At 40.2% G+C, this 25,881-nt stretch overlaps 1 protein-coding gene across 1 annotated transcript in view; it reads right to left on the bottom strand.

The window, feature by feature from the left end:
• Positions 1–25,881, bottom strand: part of plce1 (phospholipase C, epsilon 1) — a 106,459-nt gene that overhangs the window by 72,896 nt on the left and 7,682 nt on the right. The window contains exons 2-5 of the mRNA XM_058621642.1: positions 19,806–19,976; positions 17,656–18,307; positions 15,639–16,031; positions 15,329–15,538 (exon numbers count right to left, since the gene is read on the bottom strand). Coding sequence (XP_058477625.1) covers positions 15,329–15,538; positions 15,639–16,031; positions 17,656–18,294 — 1,242 coding nt within the window. The 5' untranslated portion in view covers positions 18,295–18,307; positions 19,806–19,976. The remainder of the gene's footprint in view (positions 1–15,328; positions 15,539–15,638; positions 16,032–17,655; positions 18,308–19,805; positions 19,977–25,881) is intronic.

Here is a 25,881-nt window from a genome sequence, read left to right as displayed (position 1 = left end):
AATAAGTATGAGTAATGACACAGCGTGATGTGGGTTTGTCGTGTTGTGTGATTGTGCGTATTTTTCAGCCTGCAGCATCAGCTTTAACATTCACAGTCCAGGCATGTTCAGCTACAGTAGTGACAAGTGCAATTCAGTGAATAACAGATGTATATTTCAGGAAGTGTACTGCCATCTAGTGGATATATAAATCACTAGAAAGAATACTGAAAAGCACTGCATCAGCAAAAAAAAAAAAATCAAACGTACAAACATTATAAAGTTGTTTTATCTGTTGAAATCTTACTCCAATAAATATGGGTTTTTTGCTCAGGTTGTTGATTTTAGGACAGTTTTCAGGTTGATGAAAGTGCAATAGGCATTAGTCAGATTAATAATGTACTAAATAAACAGATTATAATCCACTAAAGTGGAAAATAATCATCACAGTAAATGATAAAGAAGATAACTACTTATTGCCACAATCTATTAATCTCATTGTTTAAGCTTGATTCATTTTAAAAACAAATGTTTACTAATTTAAATGTTGGACAGTTGAGGCAACTGTTTAAAATATTTTGTCTTTTTCCAGTAATTACACTTTTAAATACTTAATCTTTTGTTGATTAAGTAATTGAAACTGTTCTCAAGCAGGTTGCATCATTAAAAAAAAGATTCAAACATGGGGAATTACAAAACCTGATATGATGAAACCTCCTCTTGCATACACACAAACTGATCTATGAAACATCATGACTCAGCAATCTTCAGCAGCCACTGGGGCTCACATACAAAAAACTATTGTAAAACTGTATTGTATTTTCTCCACTAGGTGGCACCACATCCCAACTTTTCATGTTACTGCCAACTTTACCAATTTAAATCACTTTCTTCCAGTTATTGTTGTAGACTGAATTGTTTTGTATGATGAAGCATCAAGTATCTTTAAAGTTCTTTAAAGCGTTTAAACTGAGAAGAGAAGTTGGACCCTTGTGTTTTAATGCTGCTACAGAATAATAAGTGTTTATTTTTGGCTAAATCCCTTCTGGTTGAGTCTAGGCTTTAGGAAAGGGAGACTATTTTTATACCAATTGTGTTAATCTCAACAATCACAACAGGCAAACACCCCCTTCATCCACCCACCGCCCACCATGATTTCTTCGTTTTCATTCAATCCATTTCACGTGGTTTTGGTGGTCAATTCCAATACAAATGCTCTTTCCTCAATAAAAGCTGACGGACTATTAGTGACCTTACATTGAATACCAAATTGTGATTACATCACTGGAGGAGCGCAGACACGGTGTGGTCACACCACACTGTTGTGGGCAGTGACGTGATATCACATGAGGGTGATGAAAAGTGGGAGAGGTCCAAAGAATTAAAAGTTGGAGTCGGTGACTATGAGAGGAAGTTCAGCTGAGTGTGTGTGTATGTGTACATGGTCCTTAAGGGATCACTTAAGTCCCTATTTTGTATCTGGATGAAACTGCCTTAGACTTGGGGTAGGCAACATTGTGGTGTTCCTGAACAACAATTCCATTTAAACCTGCCAGTAGCTATGTTTACATGTGCAAAATATGTTGAATCTGAAAAGATTTGTTCCAGTTGGAATTTAGTAAACGAACACTACCTGTGTCTGCTCATCCCCTCGTCCATTATCTGTCTCATTGTCCTCCTTTTCCGCATCTGTGACTTTCTTGTCTGTTGATTATTCTTTTTTGGAATGGGAAGTCATGATCAGATTGACTGTTTATATGAACACTGACCCTCTCGTTTGGAATTAAATTTGTATTCAGATAGAGAGAGAGAGAACTAGACTTCTGCACCTGCACTAAGCTCTGCTCCCAGCTTTGAAGAAATCTCCCTCATAATTGTAGACTGCAAAAAATTACCACATTATTGGAAAGCTGAATATGCCAGGATAGGTAGAAACTGCATATTCTGCAAAGCGACCTAAAAATAGTTAAAAGTCTAAAATCCGACCATCTTCTTCTTCTTTTGGCTTCTTTCTTTAGGGGTCACCACAGCGGACTATTTGCCTCTTCTGTTACACCAACTGTCCTCCTTCACAACATCAATTAACCTTCTCTGTGGTCTTCCCGGCAGCTCCATCTTAAACATCCTTTGTCCAAAATACTCTCCAAACTGTTCAAACTGAGCTGTGCCTGGAATATGCTAATTTCTAATCCTGTCCATCCTGGTCACTCCCAATGTAAATCTGAGCATCTTCAGCTCTGCCACCTCCTATCTCTGAGACAGTGCAACTGTCTGCAAGCCATACATCCTAGCAGGTCTCACTTCTCTTTCACTTTTGCAGCTGTCCTTCTGTCAAACATCAGCCCTGACACTCGTCTCCACCCACTCCACCTTGCCTGCACTCTCTTCTTCACCTCACTTGTGCACTGTCCATTGCTTTGGACGGTTGACACCAGGCATTTAAACTCATCCACTTTATCTGCCTCTGCTCGTTGCATGTCCACCGCACCAACTGTCTCACCGTCATGTCTTGCTCCTAGTAATCTACACTCCTCTTCTCTGACACGTCAGGTTGCGAGAGACCAAATGTTGGAACAGTTTTACAGTATGTCATAAAATGTGTTTTTATTGACTTTTTGCAAGAACGTCGCAATTGTATTACTTTTCTTCAAACCATGGGAAACATTACAAACCAGTCTAAATGTGACGATACACAAATTCTAAAGTGACGTCATTGATAAGTATTTGAGGACAGTGGTGGCGTAAGAGAAAACAAACAAAGTAGTGGGGATGTCGTGTAAATCACAGCTATGGGAACTGAAGAGTCTTCATCTGTGTTTATGTGGTGGGAGGGGTTCAGGACATAATGTTAGTATTTTACAAGCTGTAGGCAGAATTCAACAATTTCATCTATCAATCATGCCTTCTGGAGCTTTAATGCCACATAATAATGCATTTCTAAGGCAGGCATGAAAAATAAAATGACTCATACGTTATACACTGTGGGACACTGATTGGATGTTTGTGTTTATGCATTCAGTATTCACCCCGGGAGGTCAGGATTCTCCACTGTAAGTGTGTTGTTTGTGTGCCAAGTCCTGACCCAGAGCTCAACAACCTCTGCACTGGATCTCTGCCGCGACGCTCTCCCCGTTCCTAGGGAGACGCGCACGAGTTTTCCCACACTCTCACAGAGATGCAAGAGGCCCGAAGCGAAAACACACTTGCATGCAGTTCTGACACCTTCCTGTCACACAGCGCAAGCCAACAGATGGAATTTCTTTGTGCAGCAGCCACATGTGTTCATGTGCTTGTGTGCAGCACATTCAAGGCAACTAACCTAACGCAAAGGGAGCTAAGAATGTAGCCTAATTGTTTTTAAAGTGTTTTATAGTAATATATAAATTCAGACCATCTCATTTCATGCTACAGCGGCACAAGTAGCGCTTTGATTCACTCAAGCTTGTCATCTCTTTCTCTTACTCTCCGTCACTCACACACCAACACATAAACACTAGAGACTTGTTAAAGACATCGTTTTGTTCTCGCAAACAGACGTGACGTCATTGTGCATTTGAATACAGAGCCGTGATCCGATCATGCGTTTCTCACTGAGGACTCATCCAGGACACATTTTATACCAGGTATGTTAACGCCAGGTGAGAACGGGAACTTCATTCTTCTGTAGAAGCACACTCCTGACTCAACAAGAGTGTGTCAAAACACACATACTCACATGTGCGCACGCACACGCACACACACACTAATCTCCGTTTAATCCCCAACACCCTGTTGAGTTACAAAGTGGCCTGTTCGGCACATTCCTTTGTAGTGGCCTAACACACACGGAGAATATAAGAGTAATAGGCACTAGGTCAAATGAGTGTGACATGCGTGGTGGGCAAGCTTGTGCGTGTGTGGTTTTTCAAGTCTGGTTCAAAATCCAGAATTGAAACTGCTGATCAAAATTTTAAGCCTTTTGTTTACCCGACTGAATCTCTTACCCAAGGACACGTCATCAAAACTGATATTTAGTTTGTCCATTGTGAGCTATTGTAAAAACATGGTGCTCCAAAATGACAGCCTTACACACTGGACCTTTAATATACCTGGCCATGTGACAGCATTCATTTTATCTTACAATACTGCTTGCGATGATTCAACTTCCAGGCATGGCCGGCTGGAGCGTCACATACTCACCAGTTAAGAAATATGTTTGATATGGTTGGTATGTATTGTGTTGCACTGTTTTATCCTGAGTAAGCAAATAAATCACTCCATTCACTCGCAGGTACATTCTGTACAATCCGTACTACTATTGCTACTACTACGATGATGCAATTTAAAGTTTCAAGTTGCAGGAGGGATTGCAAGTTTGGTTTCAATGTCAAGGTTTCAACCGCAAGTTATTGAAAATACTCCCATTTCTGGGTCACAGGTTTATGTCCTGACCTCCTTTCATCAGATGAACACACACAGAGACTCTTGTTTCTTACATTCTTATCTCTCCATCTCTGAAACTCTCTGCCAATATTGACATGTGTTTTATGGCCTTTATTGTCCGACTCTTTCCTTTCTTTTCTTTAGGGGACCGCGTTTCTTCCTTCTTTTTGTTTTCTTTGCAGCATAGTAAGTTTTTGCTGGGGCTATAGTAAGTAAGTCATTCCACTGAAGGGCCCTGTGTGCAGTAGGGCCCCTGTGATTAGTCCACAGATATAACAATACTTGATTATAACATGTTGATGTGGAATTTTAGTATTCTGTTGTATTTTTGGATATTGTCATATTGTTATAACGTATCTGTGATAACCGTTCCTGGTTTAGTATATTGAATATATGCTAAAATAAACCTTAAATATTATATTCATTGACTAAACAATACATGTAATCGACAACATTTGTAAAAGTCACTATTTACAATTTTACCATATTTATAGGCTATATCGTTGTTTGCAACACATATAAATACCCTTGATTCAACATTAAAAAGCCAAAGAAATAAAGCAGGTATTACCTGAAAAGTGTATTTTATAATCATGTAATCCACATCATAAACCATAGTTTAATTTTAGTGTGTGTATTTACAGTGTATTGTCAACTTTTCATGAGTCCAGAGAAACAACCTGTGTGCAGCTTTATATCCACATACATCTCGTATAAATATGTACATAGGCTAAAAATATTGTGATAGCCAAATTGCACAGCCTCATGCAGGGGTCAATACTGCTTCCGTTGTCTACTGCTCGTGAAGAAAAATGTGTGAACGATGGCGCAACAGAGGGAGAGAAGAAGAAGCAAAAACCAAACTATTTAAAAGTATTTAGTATGAGAGCATTTCACCAAAGAGAAATTATAACAGTAGTTGGCAACTAAACTAATCAGTAGTTGCAGCAGTATTAACTGAATAATGGGAAAACACTTGCAAATCAAAGAAATTGTTGTTAGATTAGCACATAATTGTAAAAATAACTGTAAAATCAACCAGTTAAAAGATGATCATTTGCAACAGTTTGCAGATATAGTGGCAAATATACAGCAAACTGAGAGAGAATGACTTGTCTTTAAATAATTAATTAAAAAATACTAGGTTTATAATGACATCCATTTAGTTTAAAGCAGTTCTATTATTCCCAATATAACCTGTTTTTATTTAAATCTCCCCTCAGTTATAGTCTCATATAACTCATAAAGTGTTTGTGTGTGTGTACAGTAGTAGTTTTTATGTCCATGAGGTTCTGAGTGATGACCCTTCCACCATATTGAACCAGTACATTTACTGAAGCAATTACTTCAACAGGAAATCAATCCTACCTCAGCTCGTGACAACGTGTGGCATGTTTGCTGGATTTCTTTTTTTTTCATTTTAGGCGCTGCCACTAAGGCGCGTGCTATATTTGGTAATTTAGATGTGTTTGCAAGAGTTATCACCTGAGCCAACAAATAACTGGTCTTTGACTCATTTTACAGGCATGGATATTTAACTTGCAAAGTGCCACCGGGAACATTACATTCAAAAGAGCAAACAAGGATGAGTTTTACAAGTTTCCAGCCATCACAGGCCGTGCTGTGCTCAGTTTGGTTAATATTTGATGAACACACACATAACGTTGTCCATCAAACACCAGATTAATATAGTAGAACACTACCTGACATAAATTGACATAAACTGAAGCTAAGAGGATGGTACGAATCTTTTGTGACAGATGAAGAATAGAAGATTGACTTACTTTGATATTTCAGTTATCCAAAATAAATAATGGGCACAAATTGCCCCATGAGACACTGAAGACACAAAATTATACTGTCCAGAGGCAACTGTCACTGTCCATGTCCAAATTTCTACCGCTGTTATTGTGGCTAAAAAGCAATGAGCGGTGTAGCAAAGATGGCTGTTGTGAATCAAACAAAACAAGTGTATATTAAGTGCACCGCATCAATAAATAGCAACATTTGTCATAGAGTCCCCATGAACATGGCGCAATACCAGTGAAACAGAAAGTGACCCTATATGTTGTCACAACACATCAGCTCTTCACTCACTCACTGCTTGATTCATCTGTTGTGTATTTCCTGGATTCATTGACAAGTCTTTCGGTCCAGAAAATGTTCTGAAAAATGTCCATCAGAGTTTCCCAAACCTCTGAAATGATGAAGTTCTCAAATGTCTTGTTTTGTCAAAAAAACCAAATTATCGGATCTAGAAGAGATTCACATTTAGGAGGCTGAAAAATCACAGAACCTGTTTTAATTATTAAAAGAAACATTCAAACCGATTTAGTAGACTAATCGTTGCCGCCCTACTCTTAAAGGGCCACAGTTGCCATAGTTTCCATCTGAATGTAAGGTGACATCACATGCAGTTGTTGGCGGTGGTTTGTCATACTCTGATGTGGACTTGTTCCTCCTACGGTGTCATTTTTGCAGTCACTGCAACAGCCTTAGTCACTCAGTACATTTACATGCACAATTTAATTGAGCTAAGGCCATAGTCCAACTAAGACAGGCAATTGGACAACTTGCCAAGTCCGAGTATACATGCAGAGGAGAAAATCCATCTCTCTATAAGCTAGTGTGTATTGTATCGGTTTCCTGTTGATCTTTACGTCACAGAAAAACAACCAGCGAACGGCAAGATGGACAGTGAGATTGATCGTGCTGTGGTTCTGTATGTTTCAGACCTGCTGTACATGTGGTCTCTTTGTATGTCCAAAAGTGTCCGTAGCTTTCTTTCTAGCCGTTCCAAGTCCGATTCCAGTCCGAATAAGTGTATATATGCAGGAATTATGGGAATATGAATCACATTATTCAGTATGTTAGTCCCACTTAGACTAGCTTGGCTTCAGTTGAACTAAAATTATTGTCTTAATCCTACTAAAATCAGACATTTAACATGCATGTAAGTGCACGGACTGTCATTAAGAATCAGCAGTAGCAAGATGCTGGTACATAGGGGAGGTACAGTAGGTACTTTATTGCATATCCCTACACAGTGAACTTCTGTTTGGCGACAATCACTAACTTAATCGGATGCTGCTAGTTATAGTTGAAAATAGCATTACCATCAACTCACTGCCAGCAGCCTAGCTTCTGTTGTTTTGAACAAAGTTTGCATGACACATTATATCATTAAAGATTTCTACTGTCCGCTCAGTACAACCCTAACCCTGTCCTCCATTTTCACAGCAAAACAACGCAATACCTCTGTTAAACAGTACATAGTGATTACTTCAGATGATTTAATGTACTTCTAGGCGGGTTTGAATGCTGTTGACTTTGTTGCTTCAGTTATGGATATAAATCCATAAATTGAGACATCCTGTGTCCCAGTGGCCAAAAGAGAAACAACACATTGAACTTAAACTGGACCATAATAAACACAGATGGTGTTGATTCTCTGTCACCTTCACGCCGTGCAACTGGTTTAACATCGAAACAATGAACTTTAAGCCAAAAACAATATTGCGACAGGTTACATGGTTACGTTGTTCACTAAAACATGGAAAGCAATCTCACTCGGCACGGTATGAGTTTTTTTAAACTGAGAGGAGAAATGAAAAGGGGAATAGAAACCGATTAAATTGTTACATGTGTTATTATCACCAAAAGACCAAAGAAAAACATGAGAGAATGAATAAGACAAACGTGTGTGTCTGTAGGAGAGACAGAGTCATACTGTGAGTGACAAGAACTGATAACCTCCCTGCTTATCCACCCAGAGAGGAAATGATGCACACAGTCAGGACCGCTGCCACTGCTGCCGCTGCTGTTGTCATTGCGAGGCTAACCTGGCAGGGTCGTCTCATTTCTGGTAACCCGTTTGTTTTAATCGAGCCCCAACAAGACACATCCAAGACGGCAAAGTCATTAAAAGTGACAGAATCTGGCAGAGCAGAGAGATTATCTCCAATAACGACATATTTAGATGAAATGTGTGAGATAAAAATGAGAGGTTAGGGAAGATTGCAAAAGGCGCCTACGTGCTTCACTGCTCTGTGGAAACTTGGTGGCTTCCAAAACCATGTGGTCATGAAAACCTTGGAAACTAGATGTAGGGGAACACAAGATGGACATTTTGAATGGTTAACACTCCATCCATCCATCCAGTCTCCCATACACACACCCATCAATCCATCCATCACAGCAACAACATATCGAGAAAAACACTTAAATTCACACTGTGGTCAATTTAGTGTAATACAATATACTTTAACCACACAGCAACCAGTTCAGGTTTCTTGAAGTGTGCTTGTTTCAGGTACTGACACAAAAGCAGCACTTCCCCTGGCCTGGGAACCACCTTGAGACACAGAGGCTGCCAATGGGGACAGAAGAAAAAAACATTATGTTGCCTTTGAAGCAGCTCAACCACCAGGAGCTTCGTGTGATGCTGTTTTAGGTTTGTATTATTAAAATGACTCGTATGATAATATGTATTAATTATTTGATGAAAATGTTCTGTGAGGTTCTGTTTTGTATGTAATATGTGTGACAACCATGACATCTGGTAGCCAGGGTTTGGAAGAGGTCTTTAAGAACTGTAACTTCACTTTTGAGTGCTGCCTGAAATGATTGAGATCATCAGGGGATCTGGGATGTGGACGTCTGGGCCAACAAGGTACATACATATACACTATTATACAGAAGGTTTAACTCGCTCTGTTTATGATTATGAAATTCACTATTTTAATATAAATATGTGAAGGAAAATAGACTATGTAGCCTTTTTTTTACGGTATTTTAAGGTTCACATGTGTAATCAGTTTAGTCACTTCAGAAAAAGCTCACTTTAAAAAAAATTCTTAGGTCTGCAATATTTATCTACTGTTGCCTCATTTGGAAAGTTTGAGTCATTTGAACTCAGTCATGGAGTCACCACTGGATCAATGTATTTATAATGTAAAATGAATTATTTTCACTATGGAATTTGGTGCAGGAAGTTGGCGTTTCTTATGAAACTGTAAACTTGCCAAACCAGGGGAAAGGACTGTAAATTAGCTTAAGCTAGATGCTGTACATGGAAACAGTGAAGTTTTAGTGAGATAGTTAAACAAGGCTTATAAAAGTCAATAAATTAAGTGGCACAGAACTTAAGATGTTAAATGGCTAAAATCAGTTTTTCCCTCTCTCCTGTGCGGGCAGCCATGTTTTCAGCAAGAGCTAGCCTCCATGTCTCAGGTTCTCAGCACAGGGACAAACACACGGCACAGTCAGCACTGACTATGTGCCAAAACCTCAAACTACCACGCTTTGAAAAACATCTCAACTATCCCCAGCACATTAGAGAGAACAGAGGGATATTTTTATTTCGCTTCCTTTGCTCATTTATTCCTAGATTTGAAATTAAGCCAACTAATAAGATGAAATATTGAGGGGAAACAGGAAAGCACAGAGCATCCCTCCAGGGAAGAATGTATTCTCAGTAACAAGAGGATGATATATCTATTTACAAGCAGCCCCACTCCCACTCAGCTCAAACTACAAACTATTTCAATGTGCAAATACAAGTCTGTGCACGCGTGGGTGTGTGACACTGTGCACAGACACTTAGCGCAACACCACTTTGAGTTAAATGAAAGGACTCAGCAGGGCTCTAATTGGTAGAATCCACATAGACGAGCAATAAAAAGCTTCTGGTTACAAACAGTTGTATCTCTAATGCCAGGTGTGTGAGCGTATGAAACACATCTCTAGTCTGTGTTAAACCTTCTGATGCTGCAACAATGAGAAAGAAACAAAACGTTTGATTTTGATGTTTGCATTGATCGTATAAAGGAAGATTTACTTGTAAATGACCGTAAAGTCGACGTTTGAAGCTCTGGCCATACTCATTTCATTGACTATGGAGCCTAATAGACATTTCAGTCACTTAGGCTGCATTTACACAGGTCTTGATGCCCAATAATGACATGTAACCTATATCCATTTCTTTTTTCAAGACCTGCTTACATGAGATGTTTTTTTAAAAAGTGACCCATTTCTGCAATCTGCATTTACTCTGATTAACACTTGGGCTTGGCTACTGAACTGGAAATGGTTGTTGAAATCCTCGTCAAAGGCGTTAAGCAAAACTATGCAGGATTTTTACTCTAATTTAACAGCTTTCGGAGTCATTGCGATGGTTAAATGGCTTGTTGCAGGGAGACTGGGGGCGGAGAAGCAGACAAAACTGTTGTCAGAGGAAGCAAGGAAGAGGAAACGACTGTCTGACCAAGCAAGTGGTCACACATACACAAGAGTAAACATCGGACTGGATTTTTTCGAATGGCACAGAAGCATGCAAAATGATGGCGACCTGGCATTTTTGCTTTTGCACTTGTGAGTATCCTTTTTACACAACAGTGATGATAACGAGGTAGACAATGGATGGATGTATATAGTGGTGTCACAAAAACGTGTGCACCAAAAATGTAGGGAGGCCTCAGTAGAGGAAAAAGACGAAAAAGTGACCACACTTGCAAATTAAACTTAAAGAGCATGAAACCTCTGCATGAGTCCACTGGCTTGAGCCCTAGTTCTCCATTGCACGGGCTGAAAGAGAGTCATAGATCCATGTGTTTTTCATCATCTGTCTCCATATCATTTTTAACGCCATACAAGTCACATTAAGGGGCGAATATCGGCTCTGATTCTCTGGATAACGTAAAGCTTCAGTGTCAGACTGCAAAACCTCACACTCTTCTCCAATGTTTTCAATCGTGTTTGTTGTCTGCAACATGTAAATGTAAGTTTCCTCTCTCCATTCCCTCTCAAATCATCAGTGCCTGACCCCTGCCTGACCTCTCATCCCCATCAATCTTATGTTCACTTTTCTTCCATGGTAGACTTTCCTCTCTTTCCACTGTTAATATCTCATTTTTCCCCTCTTCCTCTACCAGCATGCCCCTCTCCCTCTCCCTCTCGCTCTCGCTCTCTCTGCCAGTGTGTTGCTCTGCTTCACTCCTCCCTCCTTCATATAATCCTGTGTTCTTTGGCTGGCTTCATTAGTTGTAGCAATAAACACAAGAGGCCACAGGATACCTCCAGAAAACTCCTCAGCACCATTACTGCAGAGTCAGGCTCACATGACACTTACTATAGGGCGTCTGGTGTGTACCATAAAATATTACTGTTTTGTGTGAGTGTATAACGGTTCAGTATACCTACAGTACAGCCTATAACCAAAGCCTCATCTACAACGTTAACCTAACCACAATTCAAATCATAGTTGTAAACCTGTTAACCAGTTGCTCAAAAATGAGGTTCTGCCTCATTAGGACCAGGTTTTGGTCCCCATGAGGATTACTAGTCCTAACAAGACCAGTATGCCAGAAGAGGTCCTAAAGTGGCAAAAAATATGCGTACACATAGGTTTGCACAGCTATCCTTATGAGAACACTGCATTGACTTCCATTCATTTGGACACACTAACCAAGGCCTTAACCATAACCGTAACCGAACCACAAGTCAAATTATAGTCCTGCTTCATTAGGGACCAGGTTTTGGTCTCCATGAGAACTACTGGTCCTGACAATGTTTATGTCAGAAAAGGTCCTAACAAGGTAACAAATACAAGAAACACACACAAACAGTCCATAAAGATGCAACAGTCATCTCACTGTATGTATTTGTGAACATTGTTTTGTGCGACCACTTTGCTTTCCTTTCCTTTGTGTACAACACTGACACACATCTCCAAAGAAAAAAAAATATTTGAACAAATGTGTAAAACTGCCTAAAATTCACTAAAAAAAGGAAATAATATAGTTTCAGAGATATATTGCTTCAGGTCATCTGTTGCATATGAAATGAAAGAAGATAGATATCCCAAAATGTGTGTATTTGTACTTCTCGTGATCCTGCAGGCTGCAATTTCATCATGACATCATGACTCGTGTTTGTGTCTGTGTGTTTGTAACAGGATGAATTCCCTTTTACTTCCTTTTTTACTTTTTCTTCACAATGACAAATCTCTGCTACACCTTCCCTTTTCCACCGCGGCTCTGAGTTCTCACCGTTCCTCTGGTGACCCCTCACAGGAGGAGCTCTGACGGTGTTTTGACAAGCGAAGTGCTGGCAGCTCCCTGGTTTTTTCAATAGGCTCATTATTAAAGCAGCTCTGCCTGGACTTAACTCGGCCCGTATTTCTCTGACCACAAAGGAATCATAAAAACATCTTGGCAGAGTCAGAAACCGCACTGCAGCGGCGTGTGCATGGGTACGAGCCTGTGTGTGTGTGTGTGTGTGCAAACCCTTCTTTATATGTGTGAAACCTTAGACAGTTAGGCTATGTTGGGGCAGAGAATGAGGCCCTTTAAAAACAAACTGTATCTATGCAAATGATGCAATATGCAAGGATATCTATACTAACTGTGCCATGTCAAAATAAAAGCATTGTTAATGCTGCAATAACTACAATAAAAAAAAAAATTTATAATGTATGTATTCCTGTAGACTGGAGTTGTAATTCCTTGCAAGAATTAACAACATTATTAACCTTATGGCCAAAAATGCCACGATGCAAAACATTCAAATCACATTTATCAAGATAAATGTCAGACATAGTCAAATTGATTATTGCTCCTGAGTCAAAGTTGAAGAGACTGGTTAATTCCGGTTTAATTTTCCTCCCGGACAGAAAGCAAACACTTCTAATTTCACACATCTGAGGTAAAATACTCATCGCAATTATAATTCAAATAGCTTAAAATTCTGTTTGCACATCTTAATATAAATCTAGGGCTTTCGCTAATAAAAGCTCAGCCGAAGCAATTTGAAACAATAAAACAAGCCAATCTCTTATTTAAAAAAGAAATAGCAATGCTCACATGTTGGAAACAATTCATTTTAATATTTCATTCTAGTGCTCATCCTTGCTTTAGAATATACAATATACAAAACTGTAGTGTAAGGCATCTTAGAGTGGTACCATAAACACTGAACTGAAGTTTGAAAATTAGATAACAAATTATATCTCTGTCCAAACCGTTCAGTCCTACCGAGGTGTTCCCCTTCTGTTGGTGCTGCACCATTAGATAGACGGTCATCAGCTCTCTTGATAACACTTTTGTTATGGTTTGAGTTTGGGACATGACAGTGGAACATTTTAGGGGGTAGGGATCGAGCTTGAATGAAAGTTTAAAAAAAAAGAAAAAAAACTTCTCTCTTTCTCACCGTCTCTCACTCCCTCCCTCCCTCACCCCAATTTCCATTGGCTGTCACATTAACACGAAAGCCAACTCTGCTCGGTCCATTTACAAAAGCACACATGCATGTTAAACGCGCGCACACACACACAGAGACACACACGTTTGCACAGCAATCATGGTGAGGACACTCCTCACCTCACATAGTACATTCCCTAACCCCTAACCGTAACCTTGACCATCACAACTAAATGCCTAACCTTAACCCAAACCTAATCCCAATTCTAACCCTAAAACCAGGTCTTAACCATCGAAAAGCCTTTTTTAAGGGGTGACAGAACTTGAGGACCAGCCAAAATGTCCTCACTCCCTATGTTTTAGTTTTTTGGTCCACATAAAAACACACACACACAAACAGGAGGCTCAGTCATGCAGTATGTCATTAAAAAGGACGACAGCAGCAGCAGCAGCAGCATTAACAGAGAATAAATCATTTTTCCACAGGAGGGGCCGAACCTGAACAAAAGAGCCTATGTGTGTTTGTGAGCCTTGTGAAGCGTGCGCACCTTCATATATTAACATATTCTTCGAGAAAATGATTCATCTGTCGAGCAGTGTTAAGACAGACCTAGTCATACAGTAAATTGCAGAGTATAATCTTTTCCCGTAGCAGTGCGGTTAACAAAAACCACATCAAAGTCACTCTGCCTTATCATGATTTGAAAGAATTCATCATCATTTCAAAGTGATTTCAGAAAAAGTAGGCTAAATGTTACTGATGTAAGGCCATTAACATTCCCACTGCACATTTTCCTGAGGAGTTAAAGGTCTCATTTGCCCATTTGGGTTTTTAGGGATGGCACAATACCACTTTTTTGTGTCAGACATTGCAAACTCAAGTATTTACTGATAATGATATCAGTCCGATACAGACATTTTAGACTGTTTAAATCAGGAATCTGTTAAAAGCAAATTTGTGCTCACCATTTCAAGTTAATTCAAATAGATAATACTCTATATACTACTCTATAACTATGTAGCAAATACTCTTCTCCTATAATAAGCAACATGACTCCACTAAAATGCTGTTACTGATTTTCATTTACATTTCCACAGTTTGTGCATCGTGAAGCATGCAATAAATATATATATAGGATTTTTTTTTGTATTGGATTTTACATTTTTCTCTGGATGATATCTGATCAAGTGATTTTGACCAGTATCGGACCGATACTGATACCGGGTATCATATCAGCTCATCCCAACAATAAAGCACATATGAGTGGACACTGTGTGATTGACAATTGCTCCCAATGTCCAATAGGTGGACGTGCAGTGAAAGAGCTCTCAAATTCACCATGTCTTCTCATTTAAAAGAAACAACATGGCAGTGACTAAAATCCAAACCTCGCGGCTTCAATATGGTAGTTCACACAGTAAGGTGTGATGTCATGGTGGGTTGAGATGAGAGACCACCCACAGATGTGTTTTGATCAATCAAATCTGAGGATGCAAACAGGAGGCATTTGCATTTGTCTTTACACCTGAACTCAGGACGTATTTTAAAGATATAGTACGTAACTGGTTTTCTAAAATAGGTTTTCATGGTATTTGTGACTCGCGTCACAAGTCTACAAAAGGCTGAAATGGCAAGTGTCATGGCAACTGATGCATCCAGAGGTAACAGATACGCCAACGAATGTGTTCAATCTAAACAAAATAATTACGGAGTGTAATTATTCTCTTACCTGTTCTGGCTTAACCCGAACAAAGCGCAGCATCCCCCTGCAGATTCTGAAGTCTTCTCCCATACCGCGCGTTAAAATTGGCCACATATCCTCCTTAGTAGGTTTCCATATCCTGCGGTAAATGACCTTCTCCCACACGTGTTCTGAAATGCATCCTGAAGGCAGCGTCCTGACAATCGCTCGGGTTCCAGTACACACCGATTTGGTCACCTTATGGAAATAAGGCAGTGTTCCAACAGGTCTGTTCGACATGACAATAAACAATGAAAAGCAACATAGACAGAATATCTTTTAAAAGACAAACTATTACCTTCTGATTGTTCCTGAAGAAGCGCCTCACCAGGACAGTGGAGCGCTCTTTGCGGTTCCTAACAAAATCTGTGTTGTCCAAGGGGCAGTCATCACTGCTGCTGTCCCCGCTGCTAAGCCTGGTCCCTCCTGAGTGTGACCTCCCACCATGACCCAAGGTGCTCGCCACGGTTTCAAGGGATTCCCGTCGTACGAAGAGTTTCTCCAGTGAACCCTTTTTAACCCTGGGCTTCCTGTTGAGCCTCTCCAAACTGGAGTAACCGTCTTTTTGATGGTGCCGGCTGAGGCGTCCGTTCTGGTGTTTGCGGTTGGTTTGGGGGGAACAACAGGGAGAGGACACCAAAGAGCTTGGTTCACTGGATGGACTGCACTGCGACAAGAGGCATGGTGACATCTAGAAGCAGAAAACATCTTTCTTTACAGACAAATTAGCAGTTTCTCAACCTGTATAATGGGGCAGTTTATACTCTTGGTCTACTGCTATGAAGGGGGCGGAATAAGAATCATGTTCATGCACCTTTTCCAAGGTCGAATTCAAGCACTTTCAAGGTTATTTTAATACTTTCCTGCACCTTCCAGCTGTGGTAAATTAATATGAATATATAAATACTCCAAAAAAATGAAAAAGGGAGGTCCAGGCCCAGGCAATTTATTCACTCCTCCATTTAATTAGCACATTATTTTTATTTATTTTTTCCAAGGGAACCTCCCAAAGGGAGTCGTCTGTCTATCTGTCTTTTTGTAAAAGACGTACAGTCAGTGTTTCAGGCATTTTCAAGCACTTTTCAGGCCTTGAAAAAACATTTAAATTCAAGCATTTTTAAGGATTTCAAGCACCCATAGGAACTCTGAAGAATGTGCTTAGGGAGAGGCATTCATGCGATTTTGTGGAATTTCAAAATAAAAGCATATGGATGGTCCAACTCATGTTTTGGGAAGCATTTCTTGCATAAGAAATTAGTGTCAATGTATATTGACTACAACAGTACAGACACCCACATTAAACTAAAATAAAACAATTGTACATACATACATGCTATTGTATAAATGCTTTTCTTTTGGGGAAATGTGACCAAATGAATGGTAGGTGGAATCCTGTGGGATTTAATCATTTTTTTTTAAGGGGAGGAAGACATGCAGGTCATGGCTGATTTATTTTTTCTGCATCCACAGAGCCACAGAGGTCAGCTATGGTCCATGGATTTGTCAGTTTGGGGGAAGAAAACAAGCAGTTAAGTCTGATTTATGAGGTCCGCTATCCCAAAAATATGTGACCAAGTGGAGTGTATATGTATCAATTGAGAATGCGCTTAGTAAGACAATATATAGGAATGGATCAAGTTTACTTGTGTGGAAGGCCAGATCAACAGGCACCCTCATTTTAGCGTAACTTGGAACCACGATATTCACAAACAACTCTCTATGGACACAGGACGTGGAAAGTATGAAGAAGCCAGCATATTCAAATGGCGGCCTGTGGACCACATGCGGCTAAAAAGCATCCCTTTAGTGGCCCAGCAAGTGGTCCCTCCAGAAACACAGATAAATAAAAAGAAAAAAATAGACCTTTCACTGTCCCTCAAAGATTCCTACATACATTCCTACAGTAGTACAGACCATGAATGCAGCACGCAGCGTAGCCAGATAGGTTTGATAGCATTGATAGCTCTTTTGTATTCTATATTCTTATTTTAAAGAGAAACAAATGCTGTTGCTAATATTGTGCACCTTTTTGATTTTATGCACTTTGCGAAGGGTTTGCGGAGGACAGAATGACCAAACTACCTTTGGTCATTATTGCTAGTTCCTCCGATTCTGTTCAGGTTGTTGATGTGACTTCTATGCATTTGCACTGGTTTTCAATTTGTCATCACCTGCTTCTTACTGGCCGAAAATGTTTGGCCCAGCTAAATTTCTCACATTGAGAATGTGGCCGTAACTGAATAATTGAATAATCCAACATGGTCTTGACAGAACAGCTTCATAAATAAATAAGTAGCACAGTTCTCCTTTATTACCTTTTGGAAAGCCTGCATGGACACAGGGAGGCTTCTGCGGCGGATGTGTCGCTGCTCTGGTCTTAAGGGCCTGGAGCTGAGCTGAGGACTTTGAACAGGGCTGGAGTGGGAGCTTGGACTGGGCGACGTGTTTGGACTCATGTCAAGGCTTGACACTGTGCAGGAGCAGCAAGTGCCGCCAGTTCTGTTTCTGCCAGCATCCCCACCTTCTCCAGTTGTGTCCAGCTGGCATTGAGACACCCCTGAACTTTTCCCAGGTATTGCAGCAACTGTGTTGGTTATTGATTCAATCCTCTTGCCGGCAGACAGCTCTGGATGAGGTTTCCTCTCAGTACGTAATAGTTCTAAGTTGCAAACCAAACAGACGCGTTCCTCGTCCAAAACTGTCCCTCTCCCACTGTCACTTGACAGCTTCCTGTGTAAGAGTGGGAAAGGGCTGCTCCTCTGTCCTGACCGCAACGACTGGTCAGAGTACCGTCGTACTTCCTGGTTTCCATTTGCATGTCTGGCATGTTTGCAGGGTCTGCTTCCATTGGATGGAGAAGATCTCTGAGGAAACACTACACTTCCCAAATGTGTCTGATTTTTCTCAGTGGTCATCGCGTCTCCCAGGAATCCCCCTTGTTCCGTTGCATCCATTGTTTTGCTGCAGCTTTGATAAAAACAAAAAACAAAAAAATGATTAGGATCATTAAGCAAGTTAAACTTTGACCTTTAACTACCCAAATATTTTCAGAGAAAGCTGCGGGAATCAGAATGAAAAAAAGAGTTTTATGGTAGTTATCAAAAAGAGATACGATGACTGCAGACACAACGTCTTCTCACGTTTATGATGCATCTACTCCACGTTTGGTGTAGAAGTACTGAAATTAATATTTTTCAATTATGTACTTTTGTTTTTAAGTTGAATTATATGATGAACTACACTATTATTATTATTTCCACAACCCCAAAGTCATATAAACTAGCTAAAACCTTAGTATATGCCTATTTTATAGTCAGCTAGTTATGTCAGACAGCAATATTATGTTATCTTTGCTCAATTGTGTGGTTTAATTGTGTCAAATAACATAATCACATTTGCATCAACATCCAGAAATGTAGTCAGACTGAGCAAATCAGCTAAGGTGTGTTGGAGGGGCACCTTTTTTTAAGCTTTGCTAAGGTGAAAAACCCTGAAATACAACATGTAACAATTCAAGGGTTGGGGTGTGGACACTGTGTGATTGACAACTGGCACCAATGTCCCTTAAGTACATGGCTGCAGGTGTAGGTGGACGTGCAGTGAAGGAGCTCTCAGGTTCACCACCACTCTTCAAAATATGGTTTCTTTTGGTTTAAAAGAAAAAAACACAGCACTGACCAAAACACAAAACTTGAGGCTTCAAAATAGCAATCCACAGAATAATGAGTGACATCATGGTGGGTTGCCATTTGAGATGAGAGACCACCCCCAGATTTGGTTTGAGTAACTGGATCGAACATGAGACATTTGTGTCACAGATGTGTTCACAGATAAATAAGTAAAAAGATAAAGTTATCTGGGAAGAAAAAGAAAACAGATCCTGGATTTATTTTCCCAGCCAACTTTATTTATTAATACTATCAGGATGTGAAGAATATTTCAACAAATAAAGGGTTTTAGGAACCAATTACAAGACCCAGGCTTTTATTGCCAGGTCTGAACGAGGTCTCAAATCCATAAGTCATATACATTGTACTTGGACTCTCTTAGTTGGTTTTACCCCAGAAGTGATTTCTTCTGCCTCAATTAGTGGCTTCAGAGCAGAGGAAAGAGGAAATTAAATTTGTGAAGGAAATTAGATTTACAGTCTTCAAAAGCTATACATAATGTATAAGGTAACAGCACCACAACTCAGTGTGTCCGGATGACTTATGCCAGTGAGTCCATGCTTAGAGTTATTGCACAAAGGCAGTACTTTTGCATTTACCCTCCTTGTGTGTTGCGTTTCTAACTTAAATGATGTGAAAAATACAGCCCAAAGCTGTTTCTAGACATCTGCACTGGGGGCAAATAAAAACCTCAGTTTCTTTCAGTGACCTTGTGAGTTGCTAAGACCGTACGTCCAGACACTGTGTGCTTTGTGTGTCCGTGTTGTGGAAACAGAAGCTTGTGCAGCTGTACAAACCTGCCGATAGAGAACCCACGGAGGTGACGGTGGAGGGCCGAGGAATTTCCTTGATAGCGCGTTCACAGTCGCGGCGTACAGTACATGGCCAGATGTGCCGATGTGTGTTCTAGTGTTTTGATCGCTCCCAACATGCATCTGCAGTAGAGCAGTGTAATCCACTCGCAGGGCCTGGGAGACAAAGAGAGAGAGAGAGAGAGAGAGAAAGAGAGAACACAGAAACACCACTCAGTAATTTTCCTTGTTTTCATGAGTCATTTTCAATTACAATTTTCATTCATTATAAAAGAAATGTTGGACTTTCCTGGCGAATCTTAAGAGGACAGACTGAGTTTTTGGCTAAATTGAGCAAATACGTTTTTAAATAAGCTCTCTCCTTTCACCACATCCGCCTTCTTTTCTATAGCCATTTCACGAAATCACCTCACACTGTGTGAGCCATTGTGACCGAAACAACTGAAACCACTAATTCGGATTTTAAGCAGTGAGTGGAGCAGCTAGATTAATTTCAAAGCCTACTAAACCCACAAACTTTTGCAGTGAATAATAATAAATCTGCATAAAGTTACATTTATCACATATTGCTGGTCAAGTAAAACTTTTAGTTTTCTTTTGGCTTTGCCATATATTTGATTTGGCAGATTCATATGCCAGATGCCCTTCCTGACGCAACCCTCCCATTTAACCAGGCGTGGGAGCGGCACTGGAGTACACTGGATGTGTCTTATAATTAACAACAGGGAATGGGTTCCTTGCCCACGGGTACACCCGGGGATTCAAACCAGCTACAAGCCTAATTCCCTTCTGTCTGACCATGGGCTGCCCCCTTCAAGGAAGAGAAATGAAAATGAAAATCTCACTTCAAAACTTGAGAGCCCTAATAAACTATTGTAGTAGTTTGAACAATATTTATCAATAACAGGTCTAGGGACCCCAAGGGTTCTATGAAGAGGTCCCAGACGGTTCCCAGAATAAAATACAACAACACTGAGCTAGCCAGAGCTAGCCTGAGGCATCAGCAAACTAAGCTGCTACTTGGGGCCCCCCTGGTAATCAGATGTGGGAGGACAAATAATTTATCATTTGAAAGAAATGGAGATATCTTTAGATACATTTATATATCTAAATAGTGTTAATCTTTTTTTTTTTTTTTCAATTCAAGTCCAGTAAAACCACACACAGTGTTCCACTTTGAACATGAAAGTGCAAATTAAAAGTAGGCCATGTGATTTTACTCATGACATTACATTACATGTCATTTAGCAGTCGCTTTTATCCAAAGTGATTTATAATAAATGCATCTCAACATTTTGGGTATAAACAAGAGAAGTAAGAAGTAGAAGTAAAAATGCAAAAAAACTAAAAAACAAGAGGGACACTGGTTGGAGTAAATAACACAGCTATAATATAGTTAATGCAATTTATTGAGGTACATTTCAGATGGTGGGAGGGCCCCCTCCAAATTAAGTTCATTTTAGGGTCCCATAAATGCTTGGGCCGGCCCTGGAGCTAGTTAAAATTCGGGCCATTGCTCTGAAAATGGCTGGCAGTTAAAAGAAAGTGTCTGGCATGATTTTGAATCCCTGTATGTCGAATGAACAGTAACGTAACATAGATTAACAACGTTAATGAAAACTCACCCCATAAGAAGATAAAAGGTTTGGGGTGGCCATGTCATTATCTCAGAAGTAACTACGGTGTCTGTTCACGCTGCTCAACGTGTCCAATTATTCTCATGTCATGCGCTCTCTCTGCCGCTAAATAATCCATCCGTTTGTACATAAACTCTGGAGAAAGTTTGCGACGATGAAGTCACCTAACTTTTATGCTAACGCGTTAGCATAACGCCCGCTAGCTTAAATGCTAACGCGTTAGCATAAAGTCCACTCGCATAGCAGAAGTGAGACTGGCGTCGGCGTGCTCAGAAACCTCCGTCTTCGTTAAGAAGTACAGCAACGATTTAGTTCTTCTGCTTTTTTTCCTTGTACAAGTTAATTCAACGGTAAACAAACACATCGAAACTCCTCGAATCACAGCGCAACAGAGAGGAGCGGCAGCATATTAAGTAGCCATGTGTTTCCTCTGTGACGAGCAGCTGATTGGCCGAAATGGTTTTAGAATCAGAATCAGAATACTTTATTGATCCCCGAGGGGAAATTCTTGTGTTACAGGCGCTACTTTTCAAAGAACATGAAACAAGGATATAAATATATAAGTATAAGAAAGAATGAACAAGTAAACATAGAGCTAAGTCAACTTAAACATATGTACTTTAATATAAAATGTCAACATAATACAATAAATACAGTAGAGATGTACACTCTATACAGTGCTGAATGTATGAGATGGTTGTAATTTTAGTTATTATACATAAGTTGGTTATTGCACATATAGTTCAAGTCACACAATACTGTGATTTGAAGCATGTAGTGGCTTCTTCGAAACTTCAACTTGCATAATTTTGAAAAAAACAATTACTTGTTTACTCAGTTTGAACTGGGCCGACTGGGTCACGTAAACTGTGCTTGTTGTAAAACAGGTTGCAGGGACCGATTTGCTGTTGTATGAGTGAGCTGTGTCAATTTAGGTCACTCTGCCTCACCATACAGAGAATCAACAATTCAGGGGACACAGGAGCTGCTGATCTGCTGATCTGCTGGTGCCTTTTTATGTTTGTCACTTAGTTAAAAACAAAACTAATTGTTTTAAATGCAGACGTCATGAACTATCACATTTGTCCTCTGAGGTAAAAAAGCTAATTTTCTCTATGGAGTTCGGTGGTGGAAATAAGTCAGCAAAGACATTCCTAAGATATCATTAAACTTAAACAGGCATCGGTTTTATTAGGTGTGGCTTTTGTTGAGTCAGGTTAAATCAGTTTAACCTAGTGTTCCCACTGGCAGCCATGTATTCTTGGCATATGGGCCGAGTACAGTGCAGTCAGCACTGACTTTATGTCAGTACCTCACACTTCAAACATGACAAACATCATCGATTCACATTAAACCAGCAGACATTAGTTGGATATCATTTCCTTCTTCTGTCATGACTCGACTTTTTACCATCATTGATTTTTGCAGTGCTGCAAAGTGCGTAAACACTGTCTGACTCCTTCACTTTCTCACAGAATTTGGATACAATAATTCATTCTGCAAGTGTGTGTGAGTGAATCTGATGAAAAAGAGTAAAAGTAATCATGAAAAGTGCGTTTTTCCAACCAGACTATAACACGCAGGCAAAGGAATCAAAGCTGAATGGGCCCAGACGAGTGATATAACCTGTTAAAGCCTTAAAAACATCCCATAACACGGACACTTGCCCACAACATGCAGACGTGCTAATTGTGTGGTTGTGGTTTTCTAATATTGGCGAGGCAGTGATGTATAAATCTGAAAAAAACAAGTGTCCAAAACCTCATCATTAGAGAGTGGCCACATCTATTAATGCTCTGTCAAAATAAATGGGCAACAGTTGCAATGTGGCACAGTACATGAGATGGAGGGAGGGAGAGAAGATAAGATTCATAACACATGTTTTCAGAGGTCAAATGTAAATTGCTGACTGTCGTCAACCAAAGTCCATACAAAAATTCAGTGATTTTAACTCACTAGGAAACAGGAGCTGCTGGTCCACTGCTGACTCCTTCAGTACATCTGTGTCACATAGGTAAATCTGAATGGAGCATTTCGAACACCAAAGTCACAAAATAACACATTTAAACTTGTTTATCTAAGGAGCAGTAGATCCACAACTCCTGTGTGCCGTGACGTGAAACCGCTGATTTTCTCTATGGGCTTTGGTGTAAGGAGAGTGAGTGTTTTACAAAGCGACAGAAACTTCAGTTTCCAGTAGGAAAAGTCTGTTTTACAGTGAGATGAAGTGGAGACCATATTCTTAAGCTGTAATAGACTTAAGAGGGAGTACATTTTATTAGGACAGCCTGTGTTTTATTAGAGCGATCCTGCTCAGCCAGCGCTGATTATGTGTCATTACCTCATAGAACCAAAGTATCTCTTTAGAGGTGCAAAACTGAGCACCAGCATGTCAGACCAAAACAAACACGATTGGGATCATGTTGCACGTTTGCAACACGGGCCATACAAACATGAAACGTGAAATCATCACTGTGGCGGCGAGCCCACCCAGAACAGGAAGAATCTCCTCTGCATGTGTCACAGTCAACTAACAGGTCGAACCAGATACATGAAAAGTTGGCAAGGAATTTTTAGCCACTTCATGTGACTGTATCTCTCACCAGTGCATTAACTCTTTACTTTTATAGCAGCAGATCCCAACGCTGTAAATGGACACTGGAAGGATACGCACAAATATCTATGGCATAATTACATACTCACTTGTCTGTGAACCTGCAGGTACATGCCTATGTTATTAAACTCCCTGAAATCAGATATCAAGTTTGGTATGTATAATGTGTTGTGTGTGTACAATGTGCCGTTGAGCTAAGGTGCAGTTAGGTCGGTGAGATTAACCAACAGCACTGACTGGTGAGTCACAGAAGAGCAACAAAGGTAGAGCCACAAAAGAGCAGTAAAAACGAAATGTGCACCAGAACTAATGAGATTGTAAGTGTGCAGAGCATGCATCGGTTTTCTCTGTTTGCGCTTCGCCTCGACGCATGCTGCGGTTGCAGATGTTGGCCCGCTGATGTCATCTGAGCGCACGACGAGTGCGTCGGGTTAATGAACCTGTCACAGGGGCAAGCATAACCAGCTGGCAAGAAGTGCGACTTGAAAACCCGACGCCATGTACAGCTGTGCTCGCTGTCTAATTTAAAAACACTGCATGTAGCAACGGGGTAACTTTTCCACACCATGCTGACTTGAAATAGAAGCATGTGGGCTTGAGGGGAAGATTCCATAGAGCTGTGCGGCGGCTGTTCATTTCGGGGGGTTTTAATCGTGACTATAATTAATGGCTACAATGTGCAGGGATAGCAAATAAAGGCCCAGTAGTCTTTAAAAAACAACCATGCTTAAAAACAGGTCAAAGTGGCCCCGGTTATCAGCTGACCTGTGACCCTGGCCGGGAAAACAAGCACCTCTTCCAGGCTAAATCTCAGCCGTGGGCCAAAAATCCAGACAGACATCGAAACACACACACACACACACACACACACACACACTCAGGAAACCAGGTCACACAGAGTGACAAGTGCATTGACCAAGAGCTCACTCAATCACTTCTACTTCACTTGTTGTATTGAATACAATATGTTTTACATGACACCAGACTGCTCTCCTTCAAAATACCTCAGGTGATACAGCAAAATAGTCTGATATAACACATATACTTACAATATAGTGGGTGTATGTCCCTTTTGAAAGTAATGGAAAACTAATATTCCATCGCTCCGTGGCTTGTTGTCAGCTGAGTGAGTGACACAGCTCTCCCTCTCTCTCTCTCTTCCTCTCTGAGTGATATGAGGGATGGGAATTGAAAGTTAAGCAACCGATCAGACAGTCGTCACACTGGCAGTTAAAACAAAAGACTGCTGTGGCACACATACCACATCACTCCATGAAATATTCATGACTTCATTTGGTCCAAAATGAGATAATTCTCATAACCTTAAAGGTGCAGTGTGTAACATTAGGCAGGGTTTACTTTAAGAAATTGAATAAATGACTCGAAAGTATGTTTGTATACATTTATATTTGCTTCAGGATTAAAATCACTTGGTTTTTGCTGCCTTGTTTCTATAGGAGTCTATCTATGTGGACAAACAAACCAAAACATGCATTTCATAGTTTGAAATGGAAGCTTTTAACACAAAGGGGTGTGATATCCTGTCTGGTATTCAAAGAAGTTCCATGAGGCAGTTGGGAAAGGAAGGAGCAAGAGATTTGTTCCATTGTAATTCCCACACATTTTTACACAAAAAGATAAAAGATTTTTAAAGATAAATTGATCATTTCTCAATAGTAAAGCCTAGGGGTGGGTGATATATTGCCGCCCTTCCTCGCGCAATACGAGAATCGATACAGCAGGACAAGTGTTGATATCTTAATTAATAAATGAAGGCGTAAACGGTCCCTGCCAGTTTCACTCGTGGGGC

Source organism: Solea solea, chromosome 21 (assembly GCF_958295425.1).
Source record: "Solea solea chromosome 21, fSolSol10.1, whole genome shotgun sequence".
Taxonomy (NCBI): Eukaryota; Metazoa; Chordata; class Actinopteri; order Pleuronectiformes; family Soleidae; genus Solea; species Solea solea.
Note: the sequence above shows the minus strand (reverse complement) of the source record. Positions and strands in the feature narration are given on the sequence as shown.